Here is a 14683-nt window from a genome sequence, read left to right as displayed (position 1 = left end):
CCCAGGTCCCTAATTACTTCTTCTGTACTTAATGGATTACCACCTATGTGGTAATTTGTGGGCACTTTGTTTTTGCCAAAGGGGATGACTATACACTTTTTGGCGTTTAGCTTGAGGCCATGGCTCTGGCACCAGTTGAATGTTTCTATGAGGCCCTTTTGGAGGATGCTTGTGTCGGCTGGAGAGTCGATTATGGTGCCCAGTTTGCAGTCATCTGTGAACTTGGTCAGCCACAGTCCTTCCATGTTGGCCTGTACCTCCGAGAAATATATACCGAACAAGAGAGGTCCCAGGACTGAGCCTTGTGGGACGCCACTTGTAACTGGTTTGGAGTCTGACATGGCTCCAGCAATTTTAACCATGTGGGTTCTGTCCTTGAGCCAGTTTGCAACCCATCTAGTGACATAGGGGTTTATATTTAAGCTGGTGAGCTTATCTATAATGCCCGAGTGGGGTATTGTATCGAAGGCTTTTGCGAGGTCCAGGTAGGCTGTGTGGACCACCTTCCCCTCGTCAATGGCCTTGGTGACTGTTTCAAAGAAATCGACCAGGTTTAAGAGGCAGGATCTGCCCTTAAAAAAGCCAAACTGGGTAGGATCCAGTGTCTGTAGGTCCCCAATATCTTTATTTATGAGGTTCATGATGATCCTTTCCATAGCTTTGCAGACCAAGCTAGTCAGGCTTATGGGGCGATAGTTTCCAGGATCCATTGAGGCACCACCTTTGTGGAGAGGGACCACTGTTGCTGTACGCCACTCTTTGGGTACATATCCTGTAGTAAGGCTGAGATTGAACAGTAGTTTGATGTTTGGGTTTAGCTCTTCTTGGAGTTCATGTAGGATGCAGCCCAGGACACCGTCTGGTCCCATTGATGCTGTGTTTTTTGCTTTGGAGAGGGTGGCTCTTACCTGAGTATCTGAGATGTCAGGGGGGCAGCACTCTGCTGGGATAGATATTTGCCCTTTTGGTGGGGAGGGGGGGAGAAGTTTGCGCTGAACCTGTCAGCTAGGATGTTGGCAACGTCTATGGGTTCGATGTATTTTTTGTCATTTTGGACTAATTCTGAGCATATCTGGGAATTCCCATCCAGGTTCCTAACATAACTAAAGAAAGCCTTGTGATTATCCTTAGTGTCCTGTGCAATTTTTCTCTCGAAGCTGGCCTTAGACGATTTTATGAGTGCCCGTAGTTTTTTGCTAATACTGATCAGAGATGCCTTCCCTTTTTGGGATTTTGCTCTATCATGTAGTAGCTTCCTCCTTCTATTGTATAGTTTATTTATGGCTGGGGTCCACCAGACAGGACGTCTGCCTTTGGAGGATTGGGTCTTGGTTTTATTTGGGATTGCATGATCCATGCATTCCTGAAGGTGTTCATAGAATGCGTTTATAAAGGATTCTGCGGTCTGGGCTATTTTTTTCAATATTTTTGTTCTTTTTCATATTACTTGTAATATAACGTTGTTATTCTTATCATTATTTTGTCATTTGTTGTGGAGCTTTTCCCACTCACGTCTCCACTAAAAATGGGCCTCCAGCCCAGTGGAATAACCCAGTTAACAAAAGATAAATAAATAAATAAATACTTATTATAACCATTTTCAAGGTGTCTACATTATGCAGAAAAAAATACTTGGGTATCGTAGTCAATGCCAAATTATTTCCTTTCTTTTTATTTTGGCAGCTCTGCTCATGGCCTCTTTCATTGGAATGTTTATTTAAAGACTTTGCCTTTGAGTTTTAATACCATGCAGTGTTCCATCTTTTATCCTAGGTTTAAGCAGAAAGTAAGCCTTGTTTTTGTGAAACTTCAGGGCTGTTAACTGCTTGAGAATTGCGGGGAAAGCTGGAAACAGTTTTTAGTGTGTGTAAGGTGTCAAATAGCACAAGCTCCAGCCTATGGTGACACTGATGCCATATAAGACTGCTCAGTGAATAAATCATTTTTATTTATGCACTAACAAAATTGTCTTGATCTTCTCTTTATTTGACTTTTATTTTAGTCTCAGAAATTGTAGATTAGAAGAAAAATTAACCTTCTTAGTTCTCAGGGAGGGTTCTATTATGAAAAATCGAATAGCATAACCCTGGCCTTCCAAAATGCAAAAAAAAAAAAAAATTTCATAACAACTAGAAGGGTGAAAAAAAATCAACTTATATATACAAGCTCTACAGTTACACCAACTTGCAAAAGGGAGCAATCTTCCTAAAGAAGTGAATGTACCAGCAATGATTTCCCAATGGAAATAGCAGTCAGGGCTCTGACTCTCAAGGCTTTTTTCTCTGAGCAAATGAAGCTTGAAGAATTTCAGCTTGACCAACTGTAGGGAAGCCCCCAGGGAGATTAACCACATGTAAAACATAGAGGGAGCTCAGAACTGGTTTAGGTATGTTTAACATTCCAGATTTTCTTGAAACGGTGGCCAGACCAAGCAGCTATGTGCGGAAGCCTGAAATTCCCCACCTATCCTGTTCCTGTTGTAGTCTTAAGTTCTTTGGCTCTTGACTCGTCCATCTTTCATGTTAACTTATCTTTAAAGGTCCATTCCCTCCTATCATATTCAGTTCTAGTAGCAACCATGGCTAGATTATATAATGAAGCCAAACCCTGTAAAGTAAATTGCAGTTACTCTCCCAACTACTTGCACTCTCTACTGTTTCTCAATTTTAGCTCCCCCCCCTTTCCTAGGTTATTTTTCAAAAGCGATAGTCAGTACAGGCATCTAGATATGAATTTTAAAATGATACAATTTAACACATGCAGCTTATTTTAAAATATAGCTTATTAAAAAGATGATCATTTTAGTGGCACTTGAGAAAAGTAAAACAATTTTTTGACTAACAGTATTGATTTCTCTTATTTTTATTTTATTGTAAGAATGATCTTTATATTAGATATGGAGACACTACATGAGCTTCTTTTACGTAATGCTAGGTAATGGTTATCTCAAGCAGTATAAGAAACTCCGTGCTGCTCACAGGTAACACACCCCTTACTGACATACCCTAAATATCTGTGAGAATTATAAGAATATGCAGAATATTGAGGATAAGCTGTCAACGGTGACTCTTTTCCACAAGTTTATGTGCATACCTACCTATACATGTGAGGTGGTTTAATTTAATTTATTCATTCATTAACTAGGTTAAGTGAACTGGTCCATCTCTGATCCGTTTCATCTATAACCTGGGTCACAAAGGTGAGGGCAAATACAGCATATAGACTCATAATTTTGTGCCACCATTCAGACAATTTTGTTTTGGAATGTGGGAGGAAACTAGAGTCGTCAGCAAAAACTCAAACAGACACAGGGTGGACATATAAAATGCCACATAGCTACTGGAGGTCAGGATCAAACTCCAGATGCCATTGCTATGAGGCAATGTTCTTACCACTAAGCCATCTCCAAAAAGCATCACCTGTCCTCAAGAAGCCATTAGTACAACAAAACCAGAATTCACATGTTAAAAAAATATGACGCACACTTCCTCCTAGCCATAGAAAATCAAACATACATGCATAGTCAAAATAATATGGCAGTGGGCGAAACTCCATACTAATAAAATACCTGGGTAAAACTCAACCAACTCAAACTCAAAAGCTCATAAGGCAGACTCTGTGACTTTGCAAACCTAAAAACATCATAGTCACTGGGTCTTGACATACTTCACAAAGATTGTTTATCAGCGTCACATCACCCTGCAGACAGAATTAAGGTAGTCTTAACTCAGTGAAAATGTATTGAAGGTCATGATTATGCAATTATCATTTGTGTTAGAGTGAGCAATATAACGTGCCCTCTCTTGGATATTCACACAGATGTGGTGGGATTACCAAATATCCTAACAAGCACTGGAAATGCATCTGTGTAGTAAAACTGTATTGTGTCTCATATGGCTCAACCATATGGGTGACCACAGTGGTGCAGCGGTTAGCATTGCCGCCTCACAGCAAGAGGTTCTCCGGTTCGATTCTTGGCTGGGGTGCCTTCTGTGTGGAGTCTGCATGTCCTCCCTGTGGTTGCGTGGGTTTCCTCCGGGTGCTCCGGTTTCCTCCCACATCCCAAAGACATGCAGTAGGTGGATTGGACACTCCAAATTGGCCCTAGGTGTGAGTGTGTGCGTGTGTGTGTTTTCTCTGAAAGGTTGGGTGCCGGGCTGGCAACTCGACACCGTAAAACTCCACTGCCAATCATGAGCGGACAGATGATCTTCTGTGGCGATCCCTAACCGGGAAAAGCCGAAAGAAGAAGAAGAATAAGAAGATGGCTCAACCATATCAAAATAAAATGTTGCATTCAGACAGGGGCCACGCACATGGTGTCACAGATGACAGATTCAGTACCTGTAAGCCAGCAGTGAGATCTGCAACCAGCCAGAATGTCAATACCAATGTGTTTCAGCTTTCTCCCCAGAGAGTACAGATATTAAACATGCCATTTTCTGACATAAAGATCTTTGTCTTTCAAATTCATAAAAAAGTATTGGAATTACACAATATAATAAAAAGAGGTAAAGATGGTTTTGTTAAATGCCACAATTCTCAGTAATGGAATATGCAGTTTTAAAGCTTTCATCTGCTTAGAGGGTACTGATATCTGCACCATTACCATACCCTGATTTAAAGATCCAAAATGCATAAATGTATTCTGGAGTATACATGTATTTGTCGGAGAACACCTAAAACTAAGAAAACAATTCAAGACTAGACATTGCTCAAACAACAGAAATGGCACTACATATAATAGTAAAGGAACTTACTGTATATTACCTCTGTTCCCTACAGTGCATGAGAATTCCATGACATAACTCCAGGATGGGAACAATTAGTAACAACATAATATTTAAGGATATGTTAATTATCTAAACACTGACTGGGTAAATTACTTAACATCCAGTAAAAATTCCCAGATTATTACTGGGCTATATTAATAGTACATTCTAGAACAAATACTACAATATCCAACTAGGAATGGCAACATCTCAGATGTCATAATGACAAACTTGGGATCTTTCTGCTCCCCACCAATGTTTATATTATCTTAATTAAAACATGTCATGATAACATCATTTTTAATCCACAATGTTTTTTGCCTATGGTTACACCCTCTGTAATTAACACATATCAAGAAACATAATTATTAAAAATAAAACTAAATTCAGTTATAATTAATTCAACCTTCCTAAATTTTACCAGTGGAAACTATGAGACAATAAACTGAACACTCATAAAAACAGATTGGGGTATGATCCTCTATGATCCAAATAAATCTGCTCTTGATGTTATTATGATATTATCAATTGTGCATTTATGGCTACATACTGGTAAGGCATAACTATATTGGCAAATTCAACAACAACAGAATAAAATGGTGGAATTACATATTTATCAAGATGTAAAACAGCAAAAATGGTAAAACTTTAACTTTCAAAACTGCCCTGGTTATAAAAGGTTTACAAACTCCAAGCAGTAAGAAATGTTAAATTTTGGACAACTCTTTTAATAAGACAATGTGTATTAAAAGGCAAATCAGTGAACCAGTAATGATCAGTCTGGAGTTACATCTACTGATTATGCTTTTATTTTACTTTGGGCAGATCAAATTTATGAGCTGATCAGAATGTCTGTTTGTTTCATCTGATGCTACAGATCTCATATTTTTAAAGCTTGATTTGCATAACAGTATAACCCAATCATTAATTTATTTAACACTTCAGTTTTGATACACAAATGTATTCAGTCTTAGAAGGAACAATCTTAGCTCCAGTCTTGTATAAATGAGGTTTAAAATCTATAAAGCAAAAAAAAAAATACTTATGTCTCCATTATCAAAATATTTTTTAAATTAATGGCTATTTACAATCTTATTTAGAGCTGAGCACATTAATACATGGTCATATGATAAGGCATGTGATTAATATATTTTATACAGCTTTATTGATCGATTTATTTAAAGAATTTAATTTGACAAATCTTAATGATGACATTCAAGCATTAACAGATTTAGTGAAAGGACCTAAAGTGATGAAATGGATACAATTTTATCTGACAATTGACAACTATGGAGTTTTTGTTAAAACTATTTCTATAAGTGGTAGGCATACATTTGATGCAGCAGTGACTGACATTCAAACATAAAATGACAAAACTATGACTGTTTTTAGTTTTTATATCAATTTCAAGATTGTGGTATCTTACAGGATTTCCATTTGTTAATGGTACTACAGTCGTGGAATTAGTATATATAAGTAGCAGAGGTATATGGGGTGAGAACTCTGCAAAAATATTTAAGGAGATGAGAGTGATTTTCATTATTTGATATTTCAATGATGGACTGCAGTTTGGTGATCATATGTTAGTATATCTGTCATAAAATCAAATTCTGCACATTCTATACATTCATGTCAGCAGACACTTCACTCAGAGTTTTGTCTTAGGCCCCTTACATTCAAATTAATTATGAGTTCTCCAAAGCAAGTTGAGATGAACTTAGATTAATTATTTATTTTGATTATATATTTTTATTATTATTGATACCATTCAAGGGAATACAATTGAATTACTGCAGTCCAATTTTGATAGGATAAAGGCAGAGGTTAGTGACTATTTGCAGCTCACAATCTTAATCCCCTGTCGACTGCCATACAATGTTGGGGAGAGTAATAGTAGCAGTGAAAGAAAACAACACACGGGGTCAACTTCTGTCAGATATAGAACAACATGGGTTTAACAATGGGGGAGAGCTTGCATTCTCAATCGTGTGGCATTCTTTGAGAGGTAACAATAGCATTTGAAACTCTCAGTGCATTATGCTCATATTGACTTTGGTAAGGAATTCACCACTATTAATAACAGAGCATGTGCCAAATAAATATCAATTCATGCATATCTGAATGAATAAAACAGTGCTTAAAAAACACAATGCAGCAAGTCAGGATGGAGATTACCTGTGGTACCACACAATTTTATTTTGGTCTATTCTTGTCAGATATAATAATGAGAATGGCTCTGGAGAGTCATGTATGCTAATGAATACAAACAGGACAATATAATTGCTTCAATAAAAGATGATGAAGTTCTTCAAGATAATCAAGAAATAATACATACCTGATGTATTAATTATGGCCTCATCTTTAATGTCTGCAAATGTAGCATTATGAGACTTGGCAAAAAAAGACATACATTTTTATAGAATAAAATGCCATATAAAATGTTATCATAATCACTGACATAAGAACAGAAAAATCATATTCCATACTCTATTTAATGCCAAAGGGCACTTATAGGAAACCTCACAACTCAGAAACACAAATACTCAAAAAATAAAAAGGCATCTAAAATAAGCAATAACTCAAATAATAATAAAAAAAAAAAACACCTGCAATGTTTCATCCAGAGGGGAGCCCCTGGTACCACAACACTCCCTGCTACTAAAATATCTCCATCTATACCACCTCTAAAATCACACAACAATGTGGAAAGAACATATTGTCAGTTTCACTGCACTCCAATTTTCCAAATATCGCAACAAAAAAACAGTTCAGTTTTCTCCACACAAGTAAAGCTCAGCAGTAGACCAACCTGCAAAATATTATTTAAAGTCTTACTTTAACTTCTGCCAAACATTACAACACCAAATACAAACATACATTGAATAACCACATTAACAGCATTACAAAATGAAAAAGAATTGTCAGTAATGCAAAACTTGAAGGCATGCCACAAATAACACTTTCCAAAAAGTAGTAAGAAAATAAAAAAGGCAGGACCCTTTAAAGTCCTCACAACAACAAAAACATACCCAGTACATAAAATATCACTTATTCAACCTACATGAAATCTCACAATATACATATGCCTAACAGTGCATTCAAACTTCTACCCCTTACAAACAGTCGACCAAGTATGTAGTCAAGGAATGCTGTGACACTCATGTACATATATATGTACACACGGATTCACTTCAGAAGACTGAAACTTCACAATCTCGAAATTTATAAGACTGAAGCCCAAAATCCTGAAATTCAAAATCCTGAATCCCAAAAGACTGAAAACACACAGGATACAAATAATGATAATATTCCAGTACAAGGACACACAGAAACACATACAAGACAAAGCATAGCAGTTTTCACCAGTTACTGCTCCTCTGCTTAAACTTTGTTGGAAAGGCTCACCCAGACGCTGCTACACTTTACTGTGAGGGAAAGGTTGGTTTGCTTTTTATTTGTTGTATTAGTTTATTGCCTTTTTATATTTTGAGTGCTGCAAGTTGTTTTCTTTACCTTGTGTTTTGCTTGTGTTCTGCTTTTAACTGCATATTAAAACTTCAAAAGACACCACAGCTCTGTCTCTTGTGAGTCAGGCAGAAATCCCCCCCCCCCCCCCTATCACTGTTGTGTTCTTAAATACCACTGTCTTTCTAGTTGCCTGCCTCTTATGTTAATTTGACCATATATCTAATTTCCTCTCTGCTTTCACTGGCTTGTGTGAGTAAGCACAAAATTATCATTTTGTGAAATCACTCCCCTTCAACTATTTAAATTTTTTGGCCATTCTACTGCATTCCATAGTACCGGAATACAAAAGTGATCACCCCCTTTCAATCTATCTTGCTGTTTTAAAAATAGTGACTCTCCACTAAAACTTAACTTTTTAGACAGGTAAAACTTAAGTTACCTACTTTCACATCTAACTTCTCTAGTGCACACTGCAGTGTTTAGGGTAAACCATTTTTTTTTTCATCTTACCTTTAAGCATCCCTGTGACTAGCACTTGCTCTAATACCTGCTGGAAAGCACTAGGAAGCCTTAAACTGATACAAGCACTCAACTCTCCTTATTAATAAGGAAAAATTTATCATAGGCACTAAACAGCCTATAATTGCAAAGTACCTTGCTAAGGTAAAGGAAAACAGCTCCTGTACTTTTCAAAAAAAAGCACCATGCCAGGCATGTACAAGGGTCAGCTTCCATTGATTTCTCCTGTCCACCTGGTGAATCTGGGCATACTGGGGCAATGCAGCAATTGCCTCATATACACAGACAACCCTCTCCTCCTACCACCCAACACTACAACCTGTGAGAGATGCACTTACATAGCCAAACTGGAAGCAAAGCACTCTCCACCCAAGATTGTGCTAGACAGACAAGAGGAGAAGGTTAACACCTGCACTGCACCTCAAGCAACGCATAGCCCTTCTAAACTCACACCACCAACACCCACACATAGCAACACTAAATCCACATATGCGGAGGCCCTTAACTGTAACCAGACCAAGCAACAAGGACCTCCGAAGCTGAAAGGCAAACAAACACCAATCACAACCAAAGTGTCACATAGCTCACAACACCCGTGTGCCACCCAGCAACAGCCACTAAGGTAAGACAACGTACCTAACACTTTAGTCATAGGTGACTCTATAGTCAGACACACTGATGTCCCACTCACCAGGCTGAACAAGGAGAAAATTACAGTGAGCTGCCTGTCAGGTGCCAGGATCCACCACATAACTCATGCACTCAAGTCACTCCACAACAAGTAAAACTATGACTCTGTCATTGTCCATGTTGGAGTGAATGACTTGAGACATACCTCTCTGGACTACATGAAAAGAGACATGGAAGAGCTCTCGGATCATGTGGCCCAGGCAGGTATGACCCTAGCCCTGAGTAGCATCCTGCCTTTGCCCAGAATGATATCAAAATATAAGGACAAAATGATTGACTTCAACAATTGGCTAAGCTTCTGGTGTCATTCAAAGCGGATCCAGTATCTGTCTGCCTGGGATGACATGATCGAAAGACCATGATGTTTTTCCAGAGATGGTCTGCACCTGTCGCCCCTGGGATTCAGGTTACTGGCTAAGGCTCTTGCCACCCCTATGGTGCCTTTTTTAGGCAAAGTTCAAAGAACAAAACCACCACCATAACAGGTACAATCATCCAAAATCTGAAGGCAATGCTACTCAATGCTAGAAGTCTAAACCTCAAAATGCACTCTCTCGAGGCAATCCTAAAAATGGAGAACATTGATATCTGTGCAGTATCTAAGACCTGGTTCAAGGCTCCAGAGAGCACCCCTACAATACCAGGCTACAACTCTTATCACACTTTTCGGCCACCAAACCAGGATCGAAACACTAAAGGTGGAGGAGTGTCCATATTCGCCAAGGATATTCACACTGCCAGGTTAGTTGCCAACACAATGTGTCTGAAATTCTCCAGGAGCAACTAACACTAGGTAAGACTGCAATCCAAATTATAGCTTGCTACAGATCCCCCACCATGCCCCAAAATTCTCACTACACCTTTCTAAACATACTGGAAAATATTAATATACAACCAAACACCCTAATACTGGGTGATTTCAACTACCCTGCCATTAACTGGGAAAACTACTCATGTACCAACATCTTTGCCCAACGGTTCTTGTAATTCATAAATTCCAATGCCCTGGATCAGCTAATCCATAGTCCCACCAGGGACTCCAATATCCTAGACCTGGTCATTACCAACATGGGAAATCGATGCTCCACACCTATGGTCACCCTCGTTGGTCAGGTCGGACCATAAGCTAATCACCCTTAACATCCACATCGCACCCCCACCCCCCAGTAAAGAAACCTCCATAAAAAACTTCTCCAAAGCCAACTTCATGCTACTCAAGTCAGAAGTTACAAACTTCATGACACCCATGCAGAGGGGAACTGAAAGTTTGACTGCTGAGTCCTACACTAAGCACTGTACGAGCACATCCATTCATGCATAAATCATGCCATCCCAAATAGAACCAAGATGCTTTCCTCCAAAAAAAGGAAGCCAATCTGGTGGTTCCCTGCCATAAACAAACTTTACAACAAAAAGAAGAAACTGTTGCAGAAAAGAGGAAAATCCCAGGAAACTCCCTTACCAGCCTCAGTAAGAAGCTGAGATCCCTCATAAAATCCTCCAAAGCTAGTTATGAAAATAAAATTGCCAAAGATTCCAAAGACAACCACAAGGCGTTCTATAACTATGTCAAGAATCTAAATGGCAATGCTCAGATCTGCTCTGAGCTACAACAGAATGGCATTAAATATACTAATCCCAAGGATATTGCCAATATCCTGGCAGATCGATTCAGTGTCAACTTTACCCCCCTCTCACCCCCTAAATGGCCCATCTCAATACTGGAAGATTGCCAAATTCTGGTAATAACGGCCACACAGGTAAAAAACGCACTCTCCAAAGCTAAGAATACAGCATCCATGGGACCAGATGACATCCCGGGCTGTGTACTACATGAACTACAAAATGAACTGGCACCTCACCTAAGTGTCATATTTAATTATATCCTCACCTCAGGCTTCGTGCCCACTGAGTGGCACACAGCTACAGTTATCCCACTCCACAAGGGGGGATCCACCTTGGATCCCGGGAACTACTGCCCCATCAGTCTGACGAGCCTGATCTGCAAGGGCATGGAACATATTATCATGGAACTTATACACAAAGACATCGGCAACCTTAAAACACTGGACCCCATCCAGTTTGGGTTTGTGAAGAGCCGATCTTGTCTCCTGAACCTGATTGACTTCTTCGAATCAGTCTCCAGAGCCGTGGACGAGGGTAAGGCAGTCCACACAGCCTATGTGGGCCTCACCAAGGCCTTTGACACCATCTCCCACTTTGGAATCATAGATAAACATACTAAGATGGGCATTAATCCCTATGTCACTCAGTGGGTTGCCAACTGGCAGAACCCACACTGTAAAAGTAGCTGACTCCAAATCCAGCTCCAGACAAGTGACAAGTGGAGTACCTCAGTGTTCAGTCCTGGGACCTCTCTTGTTTGGCATGTACTTCTCTGAACTACAGGCCAACACTAAGGGACTCTGGCTAACAAAGTTCGTAGATGACTGCAAACTGGGAGCCATTATTGAATCCCCAAATGATGCGGATACTCTACAAAAGGGCCTTAAAGAAACAGAGGCTTGGTGCCACAGCCATGGGCTCAAGCTCAATGCCAAGAAATGTATAGTTATCCCCTTTGGGAAAAAACATGTACCCATGAATTACCACATAGGTGGCAGTACACTAAACACTGAAAGTGTGGTAAGAGACTTAGGGAAACAGGTGGACAGTGGTCTCACCTTCAATAACCACATCGCCACAACAGTCAGGAAATCCTTCTATGTGGCACACCTCACACCTCATCACTAAGGGCTTTTCATCTTGTCCCACTGTACTCATCCCTCATTGGACCCATTATAGAATACAACGCCACATTTGGTATGTACCTCTCAAGACATCTGCAACAACTGGAAAGGCCACAGAAATACCTCACTAAAAGAAAAACAGGACTAAAGCAGATGACCTGTGCTGACAATCTTAAAAAACTCCAGCTATACTCTGTTTCATATCGTCTACTTCGAGGTGATCTCTGCTTAACATACAAGGCCATGTCAAACCCAGAGCTGTGGGACATGCTACACTTAAAGAAATCCCAATCCCTCAGAGCCACACGCTCCAGGGATCTAAATTTTGTCATCACAATAAACAAAACATACTGGAGGGATAGGTTCCTGACCCAGAGACTACCCAGACTCTGGAATAGACTGCCCATACATGTCAAGCAGAGTGCCTCTTTGGTCCTCTTCAAAAGGAACCTTGATGATTGGATGGGAGAAAGGAAAGTCACCCCGGGGATCACGTCAGTCGCCCTGCTAGATAGGGGTCCAGGGAAGTAAATAGTGTGGGAAGAAATAGCCAGGAAATTGTTAAGGCTAGGCTTGTATAGGCCCTAGGGCCGATAGCCTAGTACCAACCTATGAACCCATGAACCTTGGTGGACAGTAATATGCTTTGTGTTGTTTATAGTCAGTATATGTATTTTGTATGTTTTCAGTCTTTTGGGATTCAGGATTTTGAATTTCTGGATTTTGTGTTTCAGTCTTGTCAGTTTTGAGATTGTGAAGTTTCAGTCTTCTGAAGTGAATCTGTACACACACACACACACACACACACACACACACACACACACACACACACACACACACACACACACGTGCACACACACACACACACACACACACACACACACACACACACACACACAGCCATAAGATATGTGGTTCAGGGGTATTTTCAATTATTTCTGTATTCCTGCCAACTCTCTTATTTATTTAATTATTTATTATTTGACATTTGTTTACTGGGGTGGTCTGAATGAGTCTACAGAGCCCGTTTTCAGTGGAGGCCCAGGAAGAAAAGCTCCACATACAGTGCAATACAAATACATTATAGTCCAAAAACAACACAAGTGACATGAGAAATACTATACAAAATAAATCAATAGAATGTGAACTAGGTTACAAGATATACTACACATCTGGATAATTCTATAAAGTTATACAATTATAGACAGTTTTAGTCATTGTAACAATATATACAAAATGTTTTCCTTTAGTGACGGTACTGTTTTTTTTCAGTTATATTTGATATAATAATATGATTAGTGTTTTTAAATGCCTCTGTGATGGTAACCAGTCTGTAACAATGTCTGTTTGCCTTTGAAAACATGTTATGCATTATTCTTTTTTTGTTATGCATAAATCTTACTAAAGGATGTTGATATTATTATAATAATGTCAGAAATCATGTACAACATTATATAGATATGTCTGTATGTATGTTAGTGACTTCACTTTCTTGCTGTATTTTAACTTCTTACTGTGTTATATCCCTGGATCCATTATGGCTGAACATGGGTCAGAAAAAAGTCATGATACTTACATTGATTAGATAAACAACATTTATGCAGAGTTTGTGATATTAGCATTTGCAATTCTAAGACTGATTTAATACCACTGAGTACAGATTATGACTTCTGCTGCAGAACGACAGGCTGGTATGCCACTTTGCTGTAGAGTGAAAAATTAAATGTTCTTGTAACTGCTTAGTAATAAGGAATTTAATGCATTGACACAATCAACAAAAAATGTAATTATTATGTTGGCACAGCAACAGTGACAAAATTTTCTGACTGAATTTAAGTGTGTGTGTGTGTGTGTGTGTGTGTGTGTGTGTGTGTGTGTGTGTGTGTGTGTGTGTGTGTCTATTAAACCTAGTGACAAATAAAACCACTTCTCTCCATGCTTTTCTTACCTGCTGTTGCCATTCTCAAGTCGTTCTATGTCATCCTCATCATTGGTTTTGACAGACAGCCTCTGCACGGTAGGATAGGAATGTTGAGTTCTTATTTTAGACATCTTTTTTTCCTTTTATACTTTAAAGGCATTCATCTTCTGATTGACAGCTGGACAAAAACACAAGTGCCATCACAATGGAAATCATGCTGTCAGCTATGGCAAACATGTAATTCTAATTCAAACTCAGCAAGGACAAAAAATACACAACACTTAAAATTCAGTATACATAATACATAGTTCATGCTTAGCTTTGATATTCTAAGCAACCTAGCATATTAACACATGAAAGGTTGCATTTAATTCTTATAATAGTGCATTTACTTTTTGCTTTTTCAATTTACAGTTTGCACATGTAACTGTTTACTGAGAGTAACAGTCTATGATGCTGTGTTGCACAAAATATGGAACAGAAGGTTTTCTGTAAAGATAGAGTGGTGAAAAACATTTAGAGTAAAGTCCTTTTCCAAATCAGTGCTCAAAAATTAATTTGTT

At 39.0% G+C, this 14683-nt stretch overlaps 1 protein-coding gene across 1 annotated transcript in view; it reads right to left on the bottom strand.

Annotated features, from left to right (window-relative positions):
- CNGA3 (cyclic nucleotide gated channel subunit alpha 3) overlaps nt 1–14280 on the bottom strand; it is a 570358-nt gene extending 556078 nt beyond the window's left edge. The window contains exon 1 of the mRNA XM_044072170.1: nt 14148–14280. Coding sequence (XP_043928105.1) covers nt 14148–14251 — 104 coding nt within the window. The 5' untranslated portion in view covers nt 14252–14280. The remainder of the gene's footprint in view (nt 1–14147) is intronic.
- Between the last annotated feature and the right edge of the window lie 403 nt (nt 14281–14683).

The sequence above is a fragment of the Protopterus annectens genome, chromosome 5.part0, assembly GCF_019279795.1.
Source record: "Protopterus annectens isolate FY-2018-M chromosome 5.part0, PAN1.0, whole genome shotgun sequence".
Taxonomy (NCBI): Eukaryota; Metazoa; Chordata; order Ceratodontiformes; family Protopteridae; genus Protopterus; species Protopterus annectens.
Note: the sequence above shows the minus strand (reverse complement) of the source record. Positions and strands in the feature narration are given on the sequence as shown.